Below are 27387 nucleotides of genomic sequence, written 5' to 3'. Positions count from 1 at the left end.
TTCTCTGGCCCTCAATAACCCTCCTGTTTTCTCAGTGACTACCCTATGGCATGTTTTGCTCCCAGCCTCTGGGGACCCTGAGCTTATGTTTTAAAAATTTTCTTTTTCCTGGAGCCCTTTGGGGAAAGCTGATCTACTCATTTCTTTAGCTGCCCCAACCCATGTTGGCTTATGGGTTTCTAGACCTGCTTGGAGTTTCCATTTGTTGGATGCAATCTGCTTTATATCTTCTAAAAATGAGAAATCCTTCAAAGTTCCTGGTCCACCTAAGGCACCTTTCCCTGTTTCTGGGGCTGCTACAGGGACTCATTATCTTTTTAAAAGGTCGCCCATGACTTTTGTGGGATTTGGGGAGGGAGGAAGAGGCGATGACAGATGAGTCAGCCTGACGTATTGAACCAGAAATCAAGACCAATCACTTGGATTGTTTTTTTGATTGTGCTGCACAGATGAGGAACCTGGAGTGTAGATAGAAGTGACTTGCCCACGACTCCTCAGAGCCAGGGCAAGAAGCCAGCCTGCCTGGAGCACTGGTCATGAGGCTGCCCCCACTAAAATCAAACACTGCTGCTTCAGGATTCACCAGAGACCACAGATTTGAGGGCTTTGTGTAAAAATGAAAATCGGGCTCTGGAAAATTCATTTGACATTTAGATAAAGCGGGAGGGAAGCACTGGGACAGACAGGGAAGTAAAACTCTCAAAACTGCTCACTCTGGTGGCCTTTCAGCTCAGTGGCCTGAAGAGGGAGGGTCTACAGAGGTGAGGCTAGAGGCTTTGGGGAGGGGTGCTCTGGCAGTAGAACCTTCTCCCACACTGGCCTGGTGAGGCCTGAGAGGAGGCAGGGCTGACTGAGCGTAATGGGCTGCGTATGGCTATTGGAGGTCGGCTGTAGATCAGAATGGCTTTGACCACTTTCGAGAATTCCTGTTCCTCTTACATCTATACTTGTAGATTCGTGGACAGGCACCCCATCATACAACACAGCCCCAAACTCACACACACCCTGGGGAGAATGCTTCCCAGCCCACTCTCTTCTGGACCCACAGCGGCCACCCTGCTTGGCTCCCAGCCCCCGCCCTACCACCCCTCGCCCTGCCCCGCCTGCACAGACCAGTCAAGGCAGCCGTGCTGCTCTCGTCCAGTTTCATGGCCTCCGAGTACCACAGAGATGCCTCCTTCACTTGGTCCTGCAGGATGAAGAGGTAGCCCAGCTCTGTGGCCACATGGGCGTAGGAGGATGTGGCCATGAAGGTTCGCTCAAGGAAGCTACACACCAGCTGCAGAATTGCCTGGTGCCTCCCAGACTGCAAGGCACAGACACGGGAATGGGGAAATCAGTCAGGCCAGCCTGTCTGAGCATGGCCGTGTCACTTTGGTGGGACTAGGGGGTGCTCAGGAGAGCCCAAGAGGTACCCTGTGTCCAGGCAGCTGGGTCCGGGTAGCTGTCCACCTCCCAGAGAACCCCCCGCTGGCCACATCTGTGGAACCTGCCTCCAGCCGCAGGCCCTCTGAGGGACCCAGCCCCTGTCTGGCCACAGTCATTGGTCCAACGAGTCACCAGGAGGTTTTTCACAAATTGAAGTTGCATGAGAGAAACTCTTTGTGTCCCACTGATGGAAAGTGGCTCTGAAGGCTGCGAGCAGCCACTTTCCCTGCCACGCATGGAGAATAAGGCAGAGAGAATCAGACATAGATGCGGAGGACAAGAGGGTATCCCAGTGGCATTCGACTCCCCAGAGCTGCCCCTGTTCTTATGGCAATTCCTTCTAGTAAATCTGGCTCTGGGGCTCAAGGGTCTGACAGAGACAGATTATTTGGCAGCCTGGTCTGTTTGCACTTTGCCTGGCGTCAGAGAGGCCTAGGCAGGCCAGCCTCACCAGGTCTCTTCCACAGAAAGAATGTGGGAATCTGGTGCTCCAGCACCCTGAGGCTAGAGCTGGGCGTTGCTCTGCTGTACCACAGCTGTGCCACTGCCCTCTTTCCCCAAACAAGGTGCCTCCCTCTCTGAAAGCACTTCTAGACCTCACCTCCGTGATCTTCATAGCATCTTTGAAGGACATGTAGGTGCAGGCTTCAGAGCCCACAATTCAGTGATTGGCTGGAGGCAGGCAGTGGCCCCGGGGCCTGGGCCACCAGCCTGAGAGGCCAAGTTTAAGCCAGAGGGGGAGGGGCAGGGTCCTCAGGGAGCTTCCAGGGAGCACAGGTCTCCCCCGGGGAACATAACAAGAAGCACACATTCAGAAACCAGGGAGTACCTTCTTACCAGTCTGCCCACCACAAGAATTTTTTTAAGATGGAGGCTTGGATTTTGGGGCTCTCTTGTTTCCAGCGCCTTAATCAGATTTCTAACATGCTCGACAGCCTACAAGAACAAAACACAATATCAAAGGCAGTATATAAAAGGGGAGTGGGGCAGAGGTTCTCAACTGTGGCTGCCCATGAACACCAGCTGGGAGATCTTAAAAACACCCAGGCCCCCAAGCCAGCTCCAGAGATTCAGAGTTAATTGGCCTTGGGCGGGCCCAGGCTTCAGTATTACTTCGGAGCCTTATTGGCAGAGCTTTCAGGAACATTATTCATCCCAGAGCTGGCACTGCCGCTTTGTTCATGAATCTGTGAAGAGCAGCTGCCCTTTGGGACACCCCCAGGCAGGGCCAGGAGCCACCTGTCACGGTGCCCACACCACAGCCCACCAGGCTGGCGGCAAACCACCTGGGCTGGCCCAGGAGCAAATGGTCAGGGCAGGTCCCTGGCCCCAAACCCCTGCTCCATTTTGACGTGAGTCACCACATTGGCGCCTCCCTGTCATTCCAGTGAATGCTCCCAACGACCCTGTAAGTTATTGTAACTATAGATACCCGAATTTTCCAGTCCAGCAGATGAAGGGTCAGAAAGGTTAGGTCATTTGCTCAAGGTTACCCAGCCAACAAGGTGGCTGACTGAGTCCAAAGCCTGTGGTCTTTCCAGTGGACTCTTCTGCCCACTCTCTATGTGGGAGTAGGGAGTTTTTAGTCCCCAGATGCAAAGAAGTGCCAGAAGAGAAGCCCGGGGTAGGGTGGATCTTTTCTGCAAGACAAGAACTGGACAGCCTGAGCTGGGGCGAGGGGCAGATCCCAGAGTTTGAGGTGGGAACGAAGGAGAATTAAATGCTAATTGCCCTTGGGCCTAACCTTCAGGCCAGGCCTTAGGAAGGCCTGCCCAGGGCTCTGGGGTCTCAGGGAGCGGAGGACATGCCTGTTCTCTTATTCTGACCCAGAGACAGTGGTAGAGCCCTTTTCGAGGGTTCCTCCCAAATACGAACGGTGCCCTCCACCACACCTCACCCCACAAAATCCGTAATTTCAGAGCTGGCCAGAAGGAACCAGAAACTTCCTCTTCCCACCATGACCCCTTAGAGCCTCTTGATTTGTCACCCTCCCCACAGAGGCAATGTCTTTATTCAGAAGGCAGGGTTTTAGATGAATACACAGACTCTTTTTGAAAATAAGAAGCTGTCTGGGCATGGAGGTTTTCATTAAGAATTCTAGGTGCTTCTGATTGGATGTGAGGGCTCTTTGGGGTTTCTTTGGAAAACTACAAGGCCTAGGAGCAAGTCTGGGGCCAGGTACTGCCTGGTATTGTCAATACCTGAGCAATTCCAACCATTCCCTAAAAAAAGGCATTTCCTGAAATATGAAACACAACTGTGGGGAATTCCCTGGTGGCTCGGTGGTTAGGACTCAGCACTTTCACTGCCGTGGGCCTGGGTTCAATCCCTGGTCATGGAACTAAGATCCTGCAAGTCGTGTGGTGTGGCAAAAAAACAAATAAGAAAACCCCAAACAAACAAAAAACAAAAAAACCCCCACCACAACCATGACTTCTATCAGGTAACATGGAGCAAATTATTGTAGTACACTGGGCACTGTTCCCAGTTGTCCCATCTGTCATCTTAGTCCTTATAACAAGCTCATGGAGTGGGTGGAATTATCTCCATTTTACAGATGAGCATCCTGGGGCTCATTCAGGTGGAGACACCTGCCCAGGGTTACACAGGGAACATGTGGCAGAACCAGAGTTAGCCTCACTGCTGCCCTTTGGAACTGTGTGGCTCAAAGACCAAACCAGATCAGACTTCCCTGACAGGGAGTATGGAGGAGGGGGCAGGGAGCTGAGACCCAGGGAGCCCCCTCCAATGCCTTGGGGGTGGGAGTGCTGTGAGGGGTCCCTCCTTGGCTGTGCTGGTTTCAAGGCGTAACTTCTGAGTCTTGAAAGAACTTACTGTGGTTATGTTTCCTTTTCTTGCAAGCTCATGCACAGCTAGAATTTGGCAGGCATCAATATTGCTTTCATCTTTTTCTAGGATTCTGAAATAGGAAGAGGAGCCACGTGAATTGAGAGTGTTCAGAGGCAAGGCTAGGAAGGTGTGGTGGCAACTTCTGATTGTCTCCTAACATCCATTCTCCCTTTCTCCTTTTAATAATAGAACCCCCAAACTGTTGGGGCACGGGGCTACCGGAAAAGACTACATTTCCCAGCCCCCCTTTGCAGCTCAGGTGTGACCATGTGATTAAGTTCTGCCCAACAGGATGCAAGCGGAAGTGCCCAGGGTATATCCAGTGGTGCCCCTACAGCATGCCTTCCATTTCTTCTCTTTCCTCCTTCCTGCTGGTTGGAATGTGGATCATGTGAGCAACATCTTAGGAACAGGACAGTAATGAGAGAGAAGGGGCCTGGGACCCTACAGAGTTAAGCTGTCATCCTAGCCCTGGCCCACCACCCAAACTTTTCCCTGAGAAAGGAATAACATCTTATGTTATTTAAGTCACATATTTGGGGGTGTCTTTGTGACAGAAGCCCATTATGTCCCAAATAGCACAGGTATGACCGTGGTACCAAGGTCCGGGGGGCCAGAGAGGTGCTTGGGGGGCAGTCTGCAGCTGTAAGATGGAAAGGAACCTTGGTTTCCATCATATGTCCTTGGGAAGATGCAGCTCCTGATCATATTGTGGACTTTTCTATATTCTGTTTCTTTTCTTTTCTTTTATTTTTTGGCCACACCAAATGGCATGCAGGATCTTAGTTCCCCAGTCAGGGATCGAACCCATGCCCCCTGCACTGGGAGCATGGAGTCTTAAACACTGGACCACCAGGGAAGTCCCAATATTCTATTTCTTTACAGGATATTTCATATTTTTCAGCCTGATCAGGGAATGGCCCTCCTGCTTAATTGATGGTTACTCTAATTGACATATAAAATTCCAACACGATTAGGCACAGTCAACATTCAAAGACTTCTAAGCATTTATGATGATTTTGAAGGCACTGTGAACCTCATAATTTGGAAATTAAAAAAAACTTTTAAAAGACGTATGGACTAAAAAAGAATCAGAATGAATGTTAGAAAATTCTTAGAACCAAAAGATACTGAAGATACTACTGAAGTATCCAAATGTGTAGATACTGTTAAATGGTACCTCTAGGGACATTCATAGACTTAAGTGCTTATCTTCTAAAAGAAGATTGAGAATGGCCAGGCACCCAACTCAAGAGTCAGACAATAACAACAGAGTAATTCCACAGGAGGTAGTTGGCAGAAAATAATAAAGAGCAGAAATTAATAAATTAGGAAACAAAGATAATAGCATCAACGAAACTCAAAGCTGGTTCTTTAAATGAAAGAGACAAATTATTTTAGTATCAGTGGAGAAAAATAAGAGAGAAGGAAAAAAATAAACAATTTTTAGGGCTGAAAAGAGAAACACACCTACAGAGAGCAGAGATTTAAAGAGCAATGGGGGAGGGGCTTCCCTGGCAGTCCAGTGGTTAGGACTCCGCGCTTCCATTGCAGGGGGCATGGTTTTGACCCCTGGTTAGGGAACTAAGATCCTGCAGGCCCCGTGTGGTGTGGCCGGAAAAAAAAAAAAAAATTAAAGAGCAATGGGGGAACTCTATGAGCTGGGAAACCCTCCGTGAGGGAAGGCATCGGGTGTTGGATTCAACCCATTGGCACCAAACACCATCTCCCTGCAGGTGGATGTGGCAGGGCCTGGGCAGGGAGGCCGTACACATTCAAGGTTGAGGCCTTCAGCCAGGTGTTTCCAGGTATCCTGTGGGCCCAAGGCAGAGCCTCCAAAGCAAGCTCTTGACCTAGCTCCTGCCAGGGACCCCGGTCAGGTGTCAACTGTGAGAGAGGGCTGCTGAGGACCTGCCCAGGACTGGCACAGGCTGGAATCACTTTCAGTTTCCTACCAGTGCCTCTTTCTGAGACTCAAATTCCAGCTATCATCAGAGGAGTTATCATCCCTCCACAGGGAAGGAAGAGGTATGTTTGTGTGTGTGGTTTTTTTTTTTTTCCCACACACAATTTAGTAAAAACTTGTAGTGGTGACTCACGGTCACTCAGAAAAAAATATAGTCCACTAACTCTTTTTAGGAAGAAAACTGGTACTGTAGTTTTAGGATTACTGTGATAAAAATAGTTAAAGCTTTAGAGGTTAAAGAGATAAGCTTCAGTTATCTAGAAAATTCCATTCTACAAAACCCTCCATCAAACATCCCTCCCTTGAAGCCATCTTTATCTCTATTCACAGTGAAAGTGCTTCAGGATCACCCTATACTTGACATCTGGCTTCCATAAATCCGCATAACTCCTGAACCCTAGGCTGTCTTCCGGATGCACTCAGCTTGCTACTAAAGTCTTCTCTCAGGCAACAATGACCTTTGTCCCCTGAAGTTTTTATTAACGCATATCACACCCACAGTTTTTAAAAGTAAATAATACAGTAGTCCCTTTCTCCCTTTACTCTCCCCTACCCACCACTCCTCAGAGACAACTGCTGTTTACCCTGTAACTCTTGTTGCTTTGGGTTCCTTTGGTAGTTCCCTCCATCTCTCTCCTAAACACTATGCTTAGACCTCTTGATAGGCCTATTTCTTGATTCTTCCACTGCAGGTCTCCGCTGCTGGCTTCCCGCTATGACAGGTAAGTGTCTAGTTCATGTCCATCCTCCCTCTCCTCCCCCACCCCCAATGTCATAATGTCACTATTCATAGCTCCTGTTGACAATACTGACTTTTATGTCTTACTCCATCAAGTACACAGCATCTCCCATCTCGCCTCCATGTAAGATGGGAACGATTAGCCCCCTTGGCTAGCAAAGGAAGGAAATAGCAGGTTGGCCCCACCCCTCACCTGTGTCCTGTTTCTACCGTCCGCTCCCAGTCCTGTCGAGCCAAGAACAGCCGCATCTTTAGGACCAAGGCCGGCAGGAAACTGCCCCAGGTGACGGTGATCTGGTTCACCACCTCCAGGGCCCCCCAGTAGTTCTGCAGCATCATAAAGTACGTTGCCTGTCGAAAGCCAAAGAAAAGAGCCCCACTGGTGCCCACGAAGGATGGTGTCAGGGTCCCCACTAGGACAGGAGCAGAGCCTGACATGTGGGCAGGAGCCATCACTCAGAGTGACAAATCAGGGTCCACAGCAGTCTTGGGGTCCTTGACAGGCAAGGCAGGGGCTCCAGGAGACAGCTGAGCCCCGAGCAGGCCTGGGACAGAGCAAGGTCATGGGAGGGACCCCCTAGCGGAGAAGCTGGGGTTGCTGGGCACCTTCCAATTCCACATATGGTCCATCATTTCCCATTCACTTTCCTAAAATTCACCACTGAAAACTGCTCACTGGGCCAGTGCAGCAACTAGGAGTCGGTTAGGGTTTGCAGGTAACCCTCCCCTCCCCACGGCAAGCCTGCGGTGCTTTTTCTTTCTCAAGGCACACAGGGCTGGGGTCATGGCCTCTGCAGGCAGCCAGCCACCAGGCTCTCCTGGGTGAGTCATGACACAGATGCCTGAGGGGCAGAGGGCAATGCTCCCAAAAGGCTTGAAATTGGACTCCGAAAGGGCAGCTTCAGTTTACAGTAACCCTCCATTAAGAGACTTATTAAAAACAAGAGGATTATTCTAAATAAAGATACATGCATAAACGTGTTCACTGTAGAACTCTTTGTAAGTGTATAACTAGAAACAATCTCAATATCCAAACAACAGGAGGCGGGGTTGGCAAATTACATTAGGCCCACACACGGGGGCCTGGCTTTATGCAGACATTCAAAATGACACGTGCTTATGATATAACCTTACATGAAGAGAAAGACCAAACGGTAAGATGCCCTATGATTACAACTATATGAACTACCTACACTATCTCCCACCCCATGGTGGGTGCTGTGTGTGACCTCCTTCAGGAAAAGGGGAGTTGGCCGCTGACAGCTCTCGGGGGAGTCTCCCTCCTGGGATCACCCGTGGCTGCAGGGAGCTGCCTGGTACCAGGTCACACACCTTCCCGAGAGGTAGGTCACACACCTCCGCGAGAGACAGGTCACACAGTCAGCATCTTGTCAGTGAGGGAGTCAGTGAAGGGCCATCCCAGCACCATAATTCCAAGCAGAGCTGGCTGAGGCCTTCACTAGAGCTGCCTCACAGCCCAAGTTCTCCCTCCTGCTTCTTTCACTTTCTCCACAAGTGTTGGTCCCAAGGGTACAACCTGCTAAACCTCCTGTGTGATAACCTCATGGCCTCTGCTCCCCAGAAGACCACCGAAGGCACACCCCGAACCAATGCGTAGAAGAAAGACTCAGAGACATGGCCCTAAAATGTTAACATGGGTTGTTCGGGGGTGGTAGGGCTAAGGATGCCATTTTAAATCACCTTTTGACCTTCTTAGACTTCTGGTTTTTTAATGAGTAAGTATTCATTTTATAAGAAAGGATATACAAACAGAAGAGGATAAGAGGATAGTTTTTCCCTCATAGATTGATTCAACGAGGGCCTCATCAGAAAAAGGAAACAATTTAAATTAAGGTCAGAAAATACAAAACACATACCTCCCTTCTCTTATGGCCAACGAAGTGAACTTAACAGGTGAGAAGAGAAAGTGTGAAAGATGCATAGAAAAGGGGCAGTGGGTGAAAACAAAAGGCAAAGAGACAAAGCCTGCCAGAGCCAAGGGAGCCTAGCCCCCAAGAAGACCCCACACAGGCAACGGAAACTCAAGACTGGGCGGGAAGCAGGGAGGAATGGAGCAGGCCTGGGGCTGTTCTGAGTCCCTGATGCTCTCCGGACCTTTGTTCCTCATCCACCAGCTGGGGGGTCTAGAGACTGAGGTCTCTGGGTGGGGACACTCTTGCCCCTCCTACCTTTCCCATCAGCCCCAGAACATCTTTGGTGTCCTGAATGCCATGCTCCAGGTACTTGATGGACTTCTTCACCGTGTGGGGTTTGTCTGAGCTGAGGTCCACCCAGCCTCTGAGCACGTAGCCCTGGCATAAGAGCAAGGGGAAAGATGAAGTGCTTGGTCCTGTATCGCCTCCATCCAGACTGCCTCTCCTGCCCACATCCCGCCCTTTGTCATTCCACTCCCTGAGGCCCTGCCGGGCACCACTGCTCCCAGATCCCAGGCGAGCCCTGCTCTCTCCCTGCAGGCCTTCGTACCTCTTGTTCCTTCGTCTGGAATGCCCTTCCCAGTACGCGCCCCCCAAACCAAGTCCCTTCATCTGATTAACCACCACCAGTCTTTAAAACTCAGCTGAGGAGGCCCCTCCTGTAGGAGGCTTTCCTTGACCTTCCAGGCTGGGTTGGGGCCCTCCCTATGACCCCCATGGTTCTCTTGTCCCTTATGGAGGCACTACCACCTGTCTTGTCATTGTGTGTTTATTTTACACTGGGGTCAGGGCCACTCCAGCTCTCTCCACTTCTTAGACCAGCACAGGGCCCAGCCTGCATGGGAAGCCGGGAATGCCCTCTGAGCGGGCAAGCGGCCATACTGAGCTCATGGGCCTTGGTGGCTCCCCTTCAGCCTTCACCCTGCCTCGCCTGGCAGATGCCACAGGCCAGGCCCAGGAGGCAAGGTTAGAGGGGTGCTTGGAAGACCCTGCCCTGAAGCATCTCTCATGGCCTAGAGCAGGTTTCTCAATTCTTTTCCATTATTGCCCTCCTAAGGAGACTTTTCAGTCATTTCTCCCCTAATCATTCCCTCCCCCTCCAAGAAATTTTAATATCACAGATATACCATTTATGTACTGTGTGTATATCTGTGTTTTATATACAAACAGTGAGGGTTTTTTCACCCCCTCCTCCAAGAACCAATTTTCACCCCCTTGGGGGGCTGGGGGTGATATATGCCCTGCTGAGTTGCATGGCTTAGACTGAGGCTTCTAATTCTACCATGAGTACAATTCTACAGCACATGACATCCACTGCATATGAGATCTTCTGTGTGAGCCACCACAGACACCTAGCAGATCACTGCAAGGAAGGAATACAGGCCCAGTGTAGTCAGCTCATCTAGTTTTTCAAAAGAACCAAGAAATCTGGACTTTTAGGTAAAAATCTTCTGATTTCTAAATGTCAGCAAACTAATTCAAGATTTTAAAAATATATAGTGCAGGCCATAAAACCTATCTGCAATCGGACTCTATGGACAAAGGCCAGTGTGTAGTTGTCTAAACCCTGAGCCAACATGGGTCTTGTTGGTGTCTGGGTGTGGCCCTCCCCCAGCCTCAGGGCCCTCCATGGGAGTAAGGGCCACCCTTTAGGATGTGTTTGGACGCTGCTTTCTTCGGCTGTTGCCCTCACGATGCCCAGGGCTGGTACCTCTCTGGAGCTGCTGGAGACCTTCAATGTGCGGTCAATGTATTCCTTGGCCTTGTCATGGCGACCCATGAGCCAGAGGAAGAGGCCGGCATAGTACAGGGCAGTCCCGCTGGCTGTCTTGCGGATTTCCTTCAGGCTGCTCTCAAGTTCCTGAATCGCTTCTCGGTCTGGGAATCCGAGAGAGAGGAGGAAGGGGACAAGTTAGGATGGGGAGCTCTGTCTGGCCCTGCCTCTCCACGCTCTGGGCCTCCCTCAACACACGGAGCCGACTACACGACAGCCCAGGGCCTGGGAACCAGGAACACTGACCCGTGTGATGCCACAGGAGCTGCCCAGCCCTGGAATTGGGTTTGCTGGCTGAGATTTATCTTTTCTCCTCTGTGCCCAGCAGTTTGCTGGGCAGACAAATCAAACCTGAACCCCCCACCTCAGGCCCACAATCCATTCCGGGTGGCGAAATTGTAGTTTGTACATAGTCTCTTAGAATCTCTTCCTGACTCTAGAGGGGCGGAGATGAGGGGTAGAATCTTTTATTTTGGCTTGATTTTTCTCGACAAGATCTTGGCAAAGGAAAGCAGGGTGTCTCCTCAGCTCTTGGGATGTGGAAGGAGGACCCCTCCCACTGTCATGCTTTCTGCCTGTGGCTCCCACTCAATTGGGCCTGGGCATGGGGTCTTCTTTGAGGTCTCCATGGGGAGGGGAGGGGAACCACTCCTCACAGCATCTGCAGTCTCGGGTGCACACACCTCCTGCAGCCCGAGAGGGGCTATATCTCTGGAGTGGGGCTCTCTTTTCCCCGCTGGGCCAGGCCTGGCTGAGCATGGCTGCACTCACCGATGGTTTCACAGCACTTGTGAGCATAAATGAGAGCCATGACAGAGCACAGGGACACGTCTGGGTGATTCTGGATGCTCTCTAGGCTGCTGATGGCATCCTGGATGCGCTCTGTGAAGAGAGCCCAAGTGGTTATTCTCTGGGGCTCCATGCTCAGAGGGCAGGAAGCTCCATGGCAGACACAGGGCTGACCCAAGGCTTGGTACCACCTGACCCAAGACTTGGACTAACTGGTCCAAAAGGTCACTAGTGGCCCAAGTTCCCTGAAGACTGAAGCTTCCTGAAAGGGCTGCTGGCGCCATGGTCCAGGCTGCCAGGAGATGGAGGACTTGGAGCTGAGAGATGTACCTGTGAGTATTCACAAGGATTCCTGTAGGTCGGTTCTGAAGAAGGACCTCTGTGCATTCCCAGCTAGTTGCTCAGTTATATTTATCCTTCCATGTCCACTGACATTGGCCATGGGCAGCTCAGCTGGCCCCCCACCCAGGACGACCTTCTAAATGTCAGTAAGTCACACCTCCATGGGCCTCACTTCTCTCCCTGCTCCTGTCCCACACCTGCCTGTGGCCACACCTACCACTTCCTCCTTTTTCTGCACTAATGGCTCTCAGTTTCCAAGCCTGGGATTGGTTCAATAATCTTGCAGTCATCTTTCCCCCCACTCATTTTACAGATAGGGAAACTGAGGTGCAGAGCAGGGGTAGTGAGGTCTCTGAGGTCTCAAAAGTCAACTAGATATGGATTACATTCTGTGGATTAACCTGGGAATCTAGCTACTGAGTGTAAGACTTTTTCCATGGGAACATGATTGGGGTAGAAGTAGGCATCCAGGTGGAGCCTGCACCTTAGTGCTTGGCTAGTGCCTGAGGCCAGAAGGCAACACTGACGAGTCCCTACCTTCCCTGAGGACTCCATAGGCTTTAAAGAACTGCAACACTGGGTCATTGCTGAAGTTTTCCAGGCCCACGGCCGCAGCCTGCTGCACATGGCGGAAGTACTTTTCTTGGCTGTAATAAATGATCCCAGCCTGCGAGGAGGAAGACACGGTTGCAATAGTCCCAGCCCCTTTTCTGTCTATTCTGACCTGCTCCCTCCCCTAGTCCCTGCTCCTCTTCCAGTTCTGTAAAGAGAAGAGAAAGAATATTCAGGCCTCATCCCATTCCTCCCCAGCCCCAGGAACAGCTCCATACAGTTTTCTTGGGAAGGAGTTTGGAGATGTTTGTTTTGGAATTAACCACAGATTCTGGTTCAAATGTGCTGGGGAGTTCAACCCAGGTTTTGCCTTAGGAAGCAAATAAGAGGGAAGAAAGTGAACCGATAATAAGAATCATGACGCCAGTACTTAGAGGTACAAGTTATTGTGGGCTAACCACCTGTGGGGAAGTGTACCAAGGGCTTTACGCCCATCATCTATGCATTATCCTCTCCATATCCTTCACAGTTAAGGAAGCCAAAGCCCATGGAGGCTGTGGCTTGACAAAGGTCACGTAGTAAGAGGCGCTGAGATTTCAAAATGAAGTCTCACTTCCCCTAAGGTTTGTGGGTGCCGGGGTTGGGGATAGATGTGGTTGGATTGTGAACAGCCTTGTGGGCCATACGAAAGAGCCCAGACACCATCCTGAGGGTAATAGGAAGCAGCTGGAATGGTTTTAACGTTGGGCATGGTGGGGGGGGGAATGTACTCAGGTGTGTGTTTTTGCAAACACTGGCTTGTGTGTGTGTGTATGTTGGGGTGGTCGTGGATGTTGGTGGCGGTGGTGGTGGTGGTGGTGGCGGTGGTGGCGGCAGTGGAGGCCTGCTGGTGAAGAGAGCCGAAGCAGAGAAACCAGTTGGGAGGGGGACTGTTGCAGGTGCTCAGAGGGGAGATGGTGGTGATCCTAGACTAGGAGATAAAAAGTGGGTGATCTCAGGAGACATTTAGGAGCTGATACTTCCTGCCGATTGACAAGATCTGGAGATGAGTATGGGAAAGAGTAAAGGCTGGGGGATCAAATGGTGGTGCGATCCACTGAGGTGAAGGACCCAGAAGAGGCACAGACAGGGGAAGGGGAGATAATGGCTAGGTGATGGAGCTGTGTTTTTATGCTTTGGTTTGGGGGAGCTCGGGGATAGGACTGGGTGGGGATGATGACTGTGGGCTCAGAGAACACTAGAGAGGATGCGCTTGCCACGGAGAGTGAGGCGAGAAGGGACGAAGACAGCCTGAAGAGGCAGGGGACAGCGAAAGGAGGGTAGCAGAGGCAGCACGAGCGGTCAGAGAGGTAACAGGAGAGCTGCAAGGCGCGAGGGTCACCAGGCCAGGGGCGGAGAGTCCCGGAGGGAGCGGCTGGGCAGTGCCCGGGCCACGCACCATAAGGGAGGAGTCATTGATGCTCATCTCCGGGCACCCGCGGCTCCGAGTCCGGGTCTGCTGGTGCCTCGCGGAGCGGGATTCCCCGAGTCAGGGTCCCGGTCGCGCCTCTCGCGGCCTGCTGTTGGAGGCGCGCGCGTCCTTGGAAACGGAGCAGCCGGCCGCTCTCTAAGGACGTCAGAGTTAAGGGTGGGCGCGGCCAGGCAACCACGTGACAAGGCGCGGGTAGTCGAGCGCCGAGAGGGCGAGTATGCGCTGGAGGCGCCGCGGTCCCGGGCACCGGCGCACGAGCCGACCGTGGCCATGGGCCTGGGCGCCAGCGCCGAGCAGCCCGCGGGAGGCTTCGAGGGCTTCCACCTGCACGGGGTGAGTGGCCCCTGCGGCACCGGTGGCCTGGGCATGGCGTCCGCACCAACGTGCGGGGGACGTCCGATCACCGGCCGGGGGCGGTAGAGGCGGGGTCCCGGCCTTAGTGTGGCCACCCGGGGGAGACTGATGCCCCTTCCCGGTAGGAGCCACCGGCGAGAGATGGCGCCACGGCACTCCTGGGCCACGGCCCGTCTGCGGCCGCGGGTCGGCCCGGCGCCAGCCCCAAGTGCCAGCTCTGCAGGAAGCTGGAGCGTTTCCTGGTCGGGTCGAATGGCACTTCTCCCGGATGAAGAGTGAAAGCACCAGGTCCAGTCGGGACGCATTTGTGCACTTGTGTGATCACATTTATGATCGCTTGTTGTGCACTGCGCTTGTTACTGGGCCAGGGGAGAGAGCCAGCTAAGCCCAGGGCCCGCCCTTGGATCCAGGGGGTCGGGGTAACCGAGTGGACGCCAGCTGCGGGGGAGCCTGCCAGCGGGCATCCTGCCTGTGGTGGGGTCGAAGACCGATGAGAACCAGCCCGGGAAAGTGGGAGCGGGAGAGCCAAGAGAATGCGGCAGAGGGCTCGGGGAGAGAGTTTGCGGGGGATGGGGGGGTGGAGCAGGACTCCCAGGTGGAACATTGCGGAGAAGCGCGGTAAGGCCGCGGCTGAGAATGTGCCTTCGGTGTCGCCACAGAGGTCTGGATGAGCAGTCCCGGGGAAAGTGGAGATGGAGTGGGTTCCTAGAGCCTGAAGGTGAGGAGAGGGGCCCGCAGCAAGATGGAGATTTGGGGTGATTTGTACTGCGGAGAAGCAGGGGCTGTAACAGAGCTGAGAGGGGCAGGAGAGTGTCCGTCCCCAGCGCGCCGCGGGGCAGGACTCCCTTGTCCCTTGTGCACGGTGGATGGCAGCAGAGATGGGGGTAGGCAGACAGGCTTGTCAGTTTGGTGCCTGGCTGTTGAGCGGTCTCTGTATTGTGATGGGAGGCTCTGTTAACAACTATGGGGGAGGGGGGCAGCTAAAGAAGAGGTTTCCTAAAAGGAAAGCCAGGATGGCTTCAGGACCCAGAGGTAATAGAATCTGTGCTTGGTGGTGGGCTTTCCCTAGTGGACGTCATGGTGAGGCACCGGACAGAAAAGGTGGACAGTGAAATGCATGCAGCCAGAAGAGTCTTCCAACAGGTTTGATGGAAGGCAAATTGAGGATATCGACAGTGGGGGGTGGGGTGGTGGTGGTGATGGTGGTGATGGTAGGAGTGAAGATGGGAAAGGCCTGTTGGAGAGGGACAGAATGGAGAGACTGGGGAGTTGGAGGTCTTTATTTACAAAACTTGTTTGTTTGTTTGTTTGTTTGTTTTTGGCGGTACGCGGGCCTCTCACTGATGCGGCCTCTCCCGTTGCGGAGCACAGTCTCTGGACGCGCAGGCTCAGCGGCCATGGCTCACGGGCCCAGCCGCTCCGCGGCACGTGGGATCTTCCCCGACCAGGGCACGAACCGGTGTCCCTCGCATCAGCAGGCGGACTCTCAACCACTGTGCCACCAGTGAAGCCCCAAAACAGTTTTTTCCCCCCCGTTTCATACGTGTAGTTTTATTTAGTTGATGTACAATATTACATATGTGTACAATATAGTGATTCACAATTTTTAAAGGTTATACTCCATTTATAGTTATTATAAAATATTGGCTGTATTCCCTGCATTGTACAGTATATCCTTATAGCCAAAACAGTGATTTTGAGCACATATGCTGTGGCAGGTAGAGTTCCCGGCACTGGAGATAAAGCAGTGAGCAGAAAAGATATTGTCCCTTTTCTCATGGAGTTTACATTTGGATGCCAGCAGAGAGGGAAGGGAGACAGACAGGAAATATATGGTAGTTGGTGATCATTGCTAGCGAGAAAAAAAAAGCAGTGTGAGGGGATCCAGAGTGATGAGTGGGTGCTCTTGTATACAGGGGTCAGGAAAGGCCTCTGATCAAGTCACGTTTGAACAGACACCTTGGAAGGAAGTAAGGGGTGGACAATACAGATATTTGGGGGAAGAGCGTTCTGGGCAGAGGGAGGCCCTGAGGTGGGACTGTGCTTGCTGGGCTTGAGGAGAAGCAAGGAGGTGGGGTTGGTGTGCTTGTGTGGCGTGGCCCATGTGAGGAGTGTGCTAAAGGATGAGGCCAGGTTGCTTGGGGCCTTGCCTTTTGTCCTGAGGATTTAGGATTTTATGCTGAGCTGTGGAGCCATTGGGAGGTTTTAAGTGGTTTTAAGTGGAGGTGTGTGACACTGCCTCCTAAACATTTAAAAAAACCGAAGAGCAAGTGTGCTGCCTTCTCTAAATATTGGCGTTCCCACTGTGTGCTGGGCGTGGTGGAGACGTCACTGTCCTCGGAAGTGGACAGGAGCAGACTCTGGGTCGGATTTCCTGGGGTCAGGCTGTTGCTGAAAAACTGAGTGCTTTTCCTCCCGTCAGTTGGTGTTAGTGAGACGGTTAAATGACAGGGGAAGCAGGTGGTGCAGTCTTCTGGCACCCAGCCAAGCCTCAGAAGGCGTAAACTGCCATCCTTGTTAATCACTCTAGGTGCCCTGATGGGAGATACAGGGGGCGGGGGGAGTGTTATGAAAGCGGCACTCATTGTGGGGCTGCGGGATCTGGGGTGATGGGAACGCCCAAGGGAGAGCCAGACAGAAGGGACGCTTGTTGCGGGGCCGGGGGTGCGGTGGGCAGCACCGCAGGTGATTTCCGCTGTGGAGCCATAGTGGGTGATGACAAGGCCTAGGGCAAGGGGCCTTGAGAAGGCCAGACTGAGGACAAGGCCACAGGAGAGGGGAGGTGGAGGTTCTGGGTGGGCTGGGAGAGGGCCGGGCCTGTGCACTGGGGGCCCGAGCCTCTGAGCCTCATTGATGATGGAGGTTGGCAGACACAGTGTTGAGGAGGGTAGAGGGCAACCGGCCTCTGGAGTGGGGGCCTTACCCGAGGGAGGTGGAGTGGCCCAGAGCAGGGAGGAGCAGCTCCTCGCCAGCTCTCCCTGGCGAACTGTCGTCTGATTCTCAGAAGACCCCTTGTCCCCGCTTCCCCCTGAAGGGACGGAGGGGCAGGCTCCAAGCAGCTGCCCTCTGGGCCAGGCTGCTAGGGCTGGAGTTGGGTTCTGGGCTCATTCTCACTGAAAGCCATGGCAGCTTCTGGAGGTGGCAAGGCGGGGCTCTGTCAGTTCCACTGCCTGGAGGGAGCCCTGATTCCAGGAGCGAACTGGCCTTAATCCGTAGCCTCAGCGGTGAGCTCTCCTTCAGTGTGGGGACTCCAAGACTGGAGGGGCTAGTGGGTGGCAGAAGCCATGGGGGCCTTCCCCTCAAGGAAGCATCCAGAACCTGAGGCCACATGAGCCCTGTGCCCTGTGGGCTGTGGGCCTGGCTGGTGCCTGACCAGCAGGGCATCAAGTGCTCATAGCCAAAGGCCTGAGGGTGTGGGGCCCATCTTTGGTCCAGACCTGGGGATAAAGGCTGCATTGTTTGAGCAAAGCTCTGTGAATGGGGCCTTTGAGATGGATTTCCACCATAGCTGCAAGCCTGGTTGTGGTGTTTTTGGAGACAGCAGGGAGTTCGGGAGTTGAGGGCAGGGCAGGAGCCCCTTGGGCTGGGAATGGCTCCTGGAGGAGCTGTCCTGTGTGGGGAGGTTGGATGGTGAGGGGACTCTGCGCTGCTCACCAGACTCCCTGGCTCAGGCTCATTCCAGACCTTGGGGTCTGCTCTCCTCAGCCATCCCTCCTCAACAGTTCCTATCACCCCACCTGCGGGACTGGGCTTGGATCTGTCACCACAGGGTCAGGGGCTCTCTGGGATCTGGCCACAGGCTGCCTCTGCACTCTTTCTGGGCACAGCACTGGCTCCATCCATCCTGGGGCACTCCCTTCCTGTCCACATCTAAACATTTCTGGTAAACCCTTCTGGCTTTCCAGCAGCCCCAGCCCAGGCTTCTGGGGCAGCCATCTGTGTCACCCTGTCTCCGTGTGGCCTACTGCTCTGGGTTCTCCTATGAGGCATCTCTGGAAGCGCCTGTGGATCATAATCAGGAAAGAGTCGTTTTCCAAAAGAGGAAAACCTGTGCCCAGGAAGGTAGTGAGAGAGGATGGAGTGCACCTTGCCCATGCCCATGCGTGGCCTGCCTGGAACGGTTCATGCGGGTGTCTCTGTCCTCGCCGGGACACGGGGAGTGGTGATGTTTCTAGAATTGACGGCTGGGGGCTTCTGGGAGAGTCCCGAGGTCGGCGCAGTGACCGAGGCCTCTGTGCAGCACAGGTGCAGGAGAACTCCCCCGCCCAGCAGGCAGGCCTGGAGCCCTACTTCGACTTCATCATCACCATCGGGCACTCAAGGCTGGTGAGGCCCCCCTCCTGCCTCTGCTTTGCTTGTGTGTGTCTCCTGCTGTCCCACAGGGGCCCCAGCCCTGCTCCTCCCTCCCTTTTCTGTTGAAGGGAGGCTGAGCCCCATCTCCCCTTCTTCCTGAGCCTGATGGGGGCCCTGCCTGGAGCTCAGCTCCCGGGCTCTCAGGGGTGGACTGGAGCAGGTAGACTCCTGGCACTGGCTGCAAGGTCTACGGGGCCTGCCCAGAGGGGCCTGAGAGGTGTGAGAGCTCTGGAAGGGGCAGCTCAGAGTGGGCAGTGCTGCAATGCTCTGGACCCCGGGGGCTCTTTGCTTCCGTTGTTGTGTTTTCCGGGGGGACTGAAGGAGGAAGGTTTAGCAGGGCTTGGGGGTGCTGGGGGTCACAGTGGCTGCAGGCCCAGCCGAGCCACCAAGGCCCTTGCCCCATCTCAGACCCAGACTTGTCTGGGGGGCCTGGCCGGGTGTGTGTGTGGGGTCTGGGAGTCAGCCCCGCTGCCCCTGCAGAACAAGGAGAATGACACGCTCAAGGCCCTGCTGAAGGCCAACGTGGAGAAGCCGGTGAAGCTGGAGGTGTTCAACATGAAGACCAATAAGGTGCGCGAGGTGGAGGTGGTGCCCAGCAACATGTGGGGCGGCCAGGGCCTGCTGGGTGCCAGCGTGCGCTTCTGCAGCTTCCGAAGGGCCAGCGAGCACGTGTGGCACGTGCTGGTGAGTGGGCGGGGCGTATGGGATGGGTGTGTGGTGGGGTCCTCCCGGGAGAGGCCAGCAGGCAGTGGGTCTATTAGAGGGTCCCAAGGGCAGGGTGTGGTCTCTCCTGTCCAGTGTCCCGGAGAGGGCAACTCCTCTCAGCCCAACAGTGCCCTGTGACTTAGGGCATTTTCTTACCCTCTAGACGTGGCCCTCTTCTTTGGAAAGGTGGGGACGCCATCTGCTGGAAGCTTGGTTGTACTGCCAGAAGGCTGCTGCTGCGGCTGCTTTAGTCTTTATCTAAAAGAGTGTTTTTTTCTGGTGTACTCTAGGGGAGGGGTCTCCAACCCCAGGGCCGCGGACCGGTACCGGTCCCCAGCCTGTTAGGAACCAGGTCGCACAGCAGGAGGTGAGCGGCAGGCGCGCGAGCAAAGCTTCATCTGCCGCTCCCCATCGCTCGCGTTACCGCCTGAACCGTTAACACCCCCGCCGTCCGTGGAAAAATTGTCTTCCACGAAACTGGTCCTTGGTGCCAGAAAGGTCGGGGACCGCTGCTCTAGGATATTATGGTTTTTCTTGGCAGGTCCCCTGAGAGCACCCTTGGGCACTGGGCTGGTGCCTGGGGTCTGAACCTTAATGAATCTCTGTGACTGAGTTGTCACAGATGTTGCTGTTAGTGTTCGTTCACAGACACACATGCACATGTGACATGCACAGTCACTGATGGGGCCCGAGTTCTTGAATGCTCGGTCCTACGGCTTGATGGACAGAGGGTGCCCTGAGCTGGAAATTGGCTGATTTGGTTTCTAGCCCCCTCTATTGCTCACTGACTCTTCGCGGGAGCCTTCTCAACCTTTTCAGCCAGCCTCAGTTTGTTCATAAGTGCAATGGGGGTGGTGATGCAAATCCCTCTATATTTCCCGGGAGGCTGGGGGTTGGGTAGTGGAGCTTTCCAAGGGAGAAGGCAATCCTCGTACCCACTTCTCACCACCCTCTCCTTCCACCTCCCCCCACCCGCCACCCCAGGGGTCTTCAGTTCTGTGCCTGCAGCCGTAACAGCAATGCAGTTGGGCACTTACTGTGGGCCAAGGTGTGGTTTTCATTCTGTGCATATATTATTTTTTTTAATCTTCTCAGCAACTCTTGAGTGAGTACTACATATCCCACTTGTAACTGTGGGGAAACTGTGGCCGAGGGGTTAAGTGTTTGTCCACAGCGCCCCAGCTAGCCGCTGGTGGAGCCGGGAGTTGGACCTAGGTGGTCAGATGCGGGAGCTCCTGCCTGTGGCTCGGTGCTGCCCTCTGCTGGACAGGCTGTGGACCATGGGAAGCAGGGGAACCAGGGGCTGGGCTGGGAGAGTCTGGTCTTGAGGTCCTGGCCTGGGGACAGAGGACAGGTGGAGAGGCAGCTCCTGGAGAGGCAGCTTCCCACCCGCCGCCCCCCAGTAGCAAGGCCGATAGTTGGATGGTTCGGTGATTCTTTCCTCAGGATGTAGAACCCTGTTCCCCTGCCTCTCTCGCTGGCCTGCGCCCCTACACCGACTACGTGGTCGGCTCAGACCAGATCCTCCAGGAGGTAAGGAACCACAGCCTTCCCCCCGGCCCCCTGGATGGGGTGTGGAGAGGTGGGTGCTGTCCATGAGAAGCGTCTTGTCTTGTGAGGCTTCCCATCCCAGGGTGGGAGCAGGGCTCAGGTGCCATGTGTCTGTTGTAGTCCGAGGACTTCTTCTCGCTCATCGAGTCCCATGAGGGGAAGCCCTTGAAGCTGATGGTTTATAACTCCGAGTCCGACTCCTGCCGGGAGGTGACTGTCACTCCCAATGCAGCCTGGGGAGGAGAGGGCAGGTATTTCCTGGGGTTGCAGGGCTGCAGGGTGGGGCCCTGGTGGGGCCGTGGGGGACCCTGGCCATTGGGCATGGACCTGGAGTCCCATGGTGGGGATGGAGGGCTGGGCCCTGGCCCCAGGGGTCCTGAGGCTGACAGTTGGTCCATGAGGCCCCCTCATTGCTGGTGGATGGGGGTGGCAGGGATAGGAAGGGCTATGGGACAAGCCCTGGAGTGAATGTTTCTGGTCTTCGGCAGCCTGGGCTGTGGTATCGGCTACGGGTATCTGCACCGGATCCCAACCCAGCCTCCCAGCCACCACAAGAAGCCATCTGGTGTCCCACCACCTGGTGTCCCGCCGCCTGGTGCCCCACCACCTGGACCCATCCCCCAGGACTCTCCTGCCCCTTCTGGCCTGGAGACAGGCTCCAGGCAGGGTGACTACGTGGAGGTACATGGGGAGCACTTGCCAGCTGTGGAGAGAGGGAGCTTCATGTGGGCAGAAGGGCCTGCAGCTGGGAAGAGGAGACTGGGGACTGTCCTCACTGGGGGCCTGCCTGCAGAGCCCTTGGGAGGCCCATCTGCTTGTGGGACCCAGTGGGAGAAGATGGGCTCATCCTGGGACAGTGGAACCTACTTCGGTTCTCCTGCCACTTGGGTCTGGAGGTGAGGGTAGTGTGAGGCACTGGTTGTCATTTTCATTTCATGACTGGGAAACTGAGGCTCAGAGGTGGGCAGAGCCTTGTTCTGTGCCTCCGTGAGTCTGTGGTAAAGTTAGGCCAGGGGCTGGGTGTCTGTCTGGGTCTGCAGCCAGATCGTGGCTGTTGAGAGGTCCCCCAAGTGCCTCTGGGCATCGGGTTGGTGCCTGGGGTCTGCATGGGGGCCCTTGGGGACTGCTCTCCAGGCATGGACTCTTCCTGTGGGTCATGGATGGGGCTCCGTCAGGTGGGCCCTTGGGGCTGCTCAGCAGAGTGGGAAGGGTGCCCCGAGTCCATGTCCACACTGCACGGGAGGCCAGCCAGGCCCCTCTTGCCTGACTTCACATCTGCTGTAGAGGAAGCGGCAGACGCCCAGGGCTGTTTGCTCCCTCGGGCTGAGTGGAGCTCCCGGTGGGTGTGAGCTGGCGGTTGGGTTGGACTACCCTGTCCAACAGGCCCCTCCTGTTCCTTTTTTCCCCTGGCTCCCTGTAGGCCCTGCTGCAGGCACCTGGCTCCTCCAAGGAGGAACAGCTCCCTGGGCCTGAGAGTCCTGGCCATGGCACTCCGGACCTTGGCGACCTTCCCCGTTCCATGGAGATTCCTCTTCATCCTCCGCCTCCACTGCAGCGAGTCATGGACCCAGGTACCGAGCAGGCTGAGAGGAAGCTGAGGGCCTGCAAGCCCTGTGCCGGAGCGGGTCCCGGGCTCTGGGCTGGACTTCGGCAGACCCACTGAGCCCTCCTATCTGATATCTGCCAAGATAACTGCAGGTGATCCAATCAGTATACGGATGGCAAGACTGCCGTCCAGAGGAGAGAGGGGGCCTGCTCAAGGTCACACAGCACACTGGGCACAGAGCAGGGTCTGGGCCCTCTGCCACTGGGCTATTCCCATGATACCCAACCCCAGGCCCCTCTCTTTCCTCAGAAACCAGCAGTGGGGAACCTCTGGGGTTGGCTGGGGGCATTGCCACAGGCTGAGGAGGTTACAGTCTCTGGCCGGGCCAGATGCCCCAGGAACAGGGCGCCGTGAGCCCAGGGCGCTGGCCTTCCAGCGGTCAGGGTTTTGTTCTGGCAGAGAACTGTGCACCTTCCCCTAGGCTTCCTGGACGTGTCCGGCATCTCCCTCTTGGACAGCAGCAATGCCAGCGCCTGGTCTGGGCTGCCCTCCTCCACAGAGCTGACCTCCACTGCGGTCTCAGCCTCAGGGCCGGAGGACGTCTGCTCCAGCAGGAGTTCTCGTGAGCGTGGCGGTGAGTGGCCGTCCGGCACCTTTAGAGGCCTTCTGGGAAGGACCCTGGGTTGTGGGGAAGGCAGCCCTGAGTCTCTCAGCTGGGTTAGAGGCTGGCCTACAGGTGGAATGCAGCTGCATCACGGCATTTGTATGCTAAAGCGCCCATCCCCCATCAACGCTGGGGGTGGGAGTTGAGGGTCAGCGGGGTTACTGCCCCAGGCCACACTGGCCCTGGTCTGTGGGCCTCCTCAGCTCCACCCCGTGTGTTTCAGGTGAGGCCACCTGGTCTGGGTCAGAGTTTGAGGTCTCCTTCCCAGACAGCCCAGGCACCCAGGCCGACCACCTGCCTCAGCTGACACTTCCCGACAGCCTCACCTCTGCAGCCTCACCAGAAGATGGGCTGTCCGCTGAGCTGCTCGAAGCCCAGGCTGAGGAGGAGCCAGCAAGCACAGAGAGCCCAGATTTCAGGGCAGAGGCTGAGGGGGCAGCCAGCCAGGCACAGCTCTCCACCCCAGAATAACACCCCAGGCTCTAAGAAGGGCCTCTGATGGCATTTCATGAGGCCCAGAAGTGGGAGGCAGCTCAGGCCACACTGCGTGGCCAAACCCCCTGCATTATGCTTCCTAGGCTGCTGCTGACGGGGTGGGGGTGGTGGTGTGGCTTGTGTCCACTCAGACCCTACTGGTCTCCAAGAGGTGACCTCCCAGCATTCATTCTGCCTGATGGTCCTGCCTTTGGGGAATTGGCCACTTGTTTGAGAATCTCAAGTACTTCTGGGGTAGCAGGGGGCTGGGAGTAGCACCCAGGTTAAGTAAGTTTTCCAGGAGCTAGGGTCGGAGAGCAGAGGATTCTTTGCCACTCGGGTAGGGCGTGGAACTTTAGTGGCCGCGGGCCTTGGGGAAGGGCATCTTTTGGCCACGTACCCACTGCTTGCTCCTGCTCTGGTCACTGTGGCTGCACAGAAGGTAGCAGAGTCCAGGCACCATCAGGTGTGAAGATGGGGTGAGGGACGAAGGGGTTGGTGTGGAGTGTTTGCCTAATCGCTCTGTAGGGCTTGCAGTGATTCTTTCCACAGAGCTCAGCCAGCTCTATCTGTAATGGAAGGCACCCCCAAGCCCTGGGGACCCCTGCCGCTCCAATTACTGTCTCACTCTGTGCTACGCTGCACAGTTGGCTCATGCTGACCACATATTCCAGCCATGGTTGGAGGAGAGGCAGTGAACTTGCTCACCTCTTCTGAGGGAGGATGGTTGGAAATTCTAGGCCCTTCAGCACACTCACCTGTGCTTGGACCACGATGCTTCTTCTTCCCCACCGTCTACACCCCACAGACCTAGTGTCCCCAGTTGTGACTCCTGTCAGCTCCCAAACTTTTACAACCATCTCTTCTAAATATACATGTCATCCAGCCAGCCCCAGTGGTGAGTAAAAGTTACAAATTTAATTTCACCATCCTAAGCAGACTCTCAGAGCCAGTCCTCCCGACTGGAGTTCTTTACACACAGCTCCCACTCCAAGGGGAGATGAGGGGCCTGAACAAGATTGGGTAAGGGCCCTTCTGTTCTCTCCTGTAGTACGGGAGAGGGCTGTTCCCCTCACCTCCAGTGCCTTGGGAGGCTAAGACTAGGTTGGGTCTTTTGCTCTGCCTGGTTCCTGCAGGAAGAGGAGGGCTCCATCCAGGGATGGCCCCTCATCACTTGAAGTCCTCTCCTCTTTGGCTAGAGTCCCTCACCTTCCCACAGCCCTCACTGAGTACCATGAAAGCTTCCTCTGGCCTGGCCTTCTAGCCTCGGCCCAGTCGAAAGTCCCACCTTTACCATTTGATTTGGAATGTGTGCACTTACAGGGAATTCAGAGCTCTCTTAGGCTCAAAGGACAAGGACTGTCTGCTCTGGGGGGCACAGACCAAGTATATGGAAGGAGGGCCCCAAACCAGCAAACACTTCGCTTCTAGCACCGTGACTACATTTAAAAAGCAAGTCTTTGTCAAGTCTACCAGAGCAGCTGATAAGCCCACAGAACAGGGAGGCATTGTGTCCAAAGCCAGTGCTGGAGCCTGGTTCCTGGATTGTCTGGGAGCCCAGTGCAGCAATCCAGGAAGTAGAAAAGAATCACCATGGGCCTGTTCTGAGGCCAGCTTCCTTCCCTTCACTGTAGCCTGGCAGTCCGACCCAGAGTCACCCTCACCCAAGGGACCTGGTTCTTCCCTCCCTCACTTTCACACACTTCCCTCCTTAAATTGGGGGATAAAATGGATATCAATGCTAATTATTTCCACGGTAAACACAAAACCAGAAGTTTCTTCTTTTCTCTGTAATCTGCTATGAAGGAAAATGACAAGTGAAAATAAATGGGTACTACACTTTGAAATATTGTAACTAAAGCCTTTATTCCATACAACTGTGAAATACAGATTTTTACCCTTTTGGCATTGCAGACTGTCAAGATTTTCTGGAAACTATTACTGGTTTGACTGGAACAACAAAAAAAACCACAACCATGCTGGGGGGTGAGATCTATGACGGGAAGGGAGCACAGCCGCCCCTCGAGGCTCGGCACACAGGGCAGCATGGCCCAGCGAGGCCCATTCCTTCAGCCCAAGGGCCCCTTGTGCAAACACAACTGAGGGCTGGTAAATGAGTTTTTTTTTTTTTTTTGCCATTAATTCACAACTATTGCTAAAAAATGTGCACCAAAAGCGCACTGTTGTATTCAACAGATAGAAAGGATTTTTAAAAACAGCCGGTTGCTCTCTGCATAAGGGAGACAGGCTCACTGGAGATGTGGCGTGTCTTTGCGCACTTCTTCAAAGTGTGGCGGCAGTGACCAGCCCACTTTCCAAAGGAGGCTGACCAGCAGTGAGGAAACCCTGTCTCTACGGTTGTGCCCGTCGGAGTATCTCAGATAGTGAGGTCTGGACTCAGGCCACCAGCTGCCTCCAGCTGAACCTGTGAAGGCGTAGAAAAGAAAAAACCTTCCCCACCCCCTCCCCAGTCCCTGCTGTTGTGGGGACGGGCCATGCTGGGGAGACAACTGGACTGGAATAAACTGCCCTCTGAAGGCACTTGTGCTTCTGGCTTCATCCAGGAGGCTTGTCTTACGTAGTTTTATGGGGGTGGACCATTGTTCTATTCCAAATACAAATGACCTTGGGGAGAATCTAAAGTATTTTTTTCTGCCAAAAGTTGAAGTATTTATCCCCAATAAGTTATATTCTGTACAAGATCCAAAGGATTCTATGAAAGCTTTAGATTGTTAGAAAGAACAGTGAAAAGAAATCTGGATACAGGTACAACAACAACAAAAACCTGCATATAAAACTGGAAAAAACAAACATGTATACTTCCAGGACGTGAATATCAAATTAACTCACTATGATACCCTTTTACTCTGACACCATAAATATTAGGTAGCATTTAAATGAAGTTAAAATCTCATCACAGTCTTAAGTTTTGATGGTGTCACGCTGCTCACCCAGAGCAAGAACCTGTGGTGTCACCTGGCTTTGCCCATAAATAAAACGACACAGTGGAGGAAGGAGTAAGAGAGCTGCACCTCCCTGTGGCCGCCAAACAGTCCGGGCACCGTGGGGGTATCACCGCTGGGCACAGGCTGGGCGTACTCTAGGCTGGCAGTCCCAGTGCTGTGATCCAGCACCTGGAATTTCAACAGGTCTTCCTACAAGAACACATCTGAGATGCAATATTAAAAACAAGCCCAACAATAATCATTTATTATGAAATGGGCTGGCTCTCGAATTGTGCAGCAGCAAATTCCTATTAAAAGTAACTGTCTTAAATGGTGAAAACAACTTGTTTTTTTTTTAATGACAAACTTGGAAAAAGCCTTCATAGGTACTGCATGAATGGAATGTACTCTTAGCAAAGCTCAAGAGTGTGGGTTTGGAGTTGAAACACAGTGACAGATGTGGCCCTACCGATGTGTTTCTAACAAGTGCTAACAGATCAAGATAGGGTCCTCTGAAACAAAAGGAGGAAGCAAAGTCTGCGCTGGCCTGTCGTTAATTCTCTGTACACCTCGCAAGACACAGTCTGCTCGGGGCTCTTCTGCTCTGGCACTCTGCCTTCCTGGGGACAGCTTAATCTACACATGGAGACTGGTTTCTATATTACATCTCAATTAGTCACTTCAACTGAAAGAGAATCTCAGTCCATACCAAATCGGCCGTTAGAAGTCTTGTTCCCGTTGGGGCTCAGTGGGCTTCCTAGGACTACTCTTAGGGCCATAGAGGAAGGTCAGTAAATGAATACCCAGGAGCATTCGCCCACCCTTCACGTGGACTTCTGACGGTAATGGAGGGTGAGGTCACCACCACTCTTCCATATGAAGTGTTTCACTGTTCGAAGGTCCATATTTGGATCCAAAACCTGAACAGCAAAAAATGAATAATAAAAAAG

The 27387-nt window shown here is 54.1% G+C and overlaps 3 protein-coding genes across 13 annotated transcripts in view; 1 reads left to right on the top strand and 2 right to left on the bottom strand.

Moving 5' to 3' along the window:
- Positions 1–14001, bottom strand: part of TTC21A (tetratricopeptide repeat domain 21A) — a 30704-nt gene extending 16703 nt beyond the window's left edge. The window contains exons 1-9 of one of the 4 annotated variants that reach the window (XM_082638986.1): positions 13813–14000; positions 12360–12489; positions 11463–11573; positions 10629–10795; positions 9173–9295; positions 7177–7334; positions 4264–4348; positions 2266–2364; positions 1114–1306 (exon numbers count right to left, since the gene is read on the bottom strand). In XM_082638986.1, the coding sequence (XP_082495112.1) occupies positions 1114–1306; positions 2266–2364; positions 4264–4348; positions 7177–7334; positions 9173–9295; positions 10629–10795; positions 11463–11573; positions 12360–12489; positions 13813–13839 (1093 nt within the window). In that variant the 5' untranslated portion in view covers positions 13840–14000. Of the gene's footprint in view, positions 1–1113; positions 1307–2265; positions 2365–4263; positions 4349–7176; positions 7335–9172; positions 9296–10628; positions 10796–11462; positions 11574–12359; positions 12490–13812 lie in introns of all 4 variants that reach the window. The other 3 variants (XM_082638987.1, XM_082638988.1, XM_082638989.1) reach the window with 3 other exon arrangements.
- Positions 14002–14022: 21 nt separating this feature from the next.
- On the top strand, positions 14023–25339 carry GORASP1 (golgi reassembly stacking protein 1). 7 transcript variants are annotated; one of them, XM_082638996.1, is made up of 10 exons: positions 14023–14178; positions 14859–14917; positions 18440–18525; positions 18961–19122; positions 20704–20790; positions 20929–21059; positions 21297–21489; positions 22229–22379; positions 22836–22988; positions 23242–25339. In XM_082638996.1, the coding sequence occupies exons 1-10, from the start codon at positions 14063–14065 to the stop codon at positions 23487–23489; spliced, it is 1386 nt and encodes a 461-aa protein (XP_082495122.1). In that variant the 5' UTR covers positions 14023–14062; the 3' UTR covers positions 23490–25339. The 7 variants fall into 7 exon arrangements, with proteins under 7 accessions (XP_082495122.1, XP_082495120.1, XP_082495118.1 ...); XM_082638994.1 differs by having other exon boundaries at positions 14024–14178; positions 19033–19236; XM_082638992.1 differs by having other exon boundaries at positions 14024–14178; positions 18961–19236.
- Positions 25340–25341: 2 nt separating this feature from the next.
- The window catches only part of WDR48 (WD repeat domain 48), a 46058-nt gene continuing 44012 nt past the window's right edge, over positions 25342–27387 (bottom strand). For both annotated transcript variants that reach the window (XM_082638991.1, XM_082638990.1), the window contains exon 19: positions 25342–27357. In XM_082638991.1, coding sequence (XP_082495117.1) covers positions 27262–27357 — 96 coding nt within the window. In that variant the 3' untranslated portion in view covers positions 25342–27261. The remainder of the gene's footprint in view (positions 27358–27387) is intronic.

The sequence above is a fragment of the Mesoplodon mirus genome, assembly GCF_964341445.2.
Source record: "Mesoplodon mirus genome assembly, chromosome: 12".
Lineage (NCBI taxonomy): Eukaryota > Metazoa > Chordata > Mammalia > Artiodactyla > Ziphiidae > Mesoplodon > Mesoplodon mirus.
This window is presented reverse-complemented; position numbering and strand designations above follow the sequence as displayed.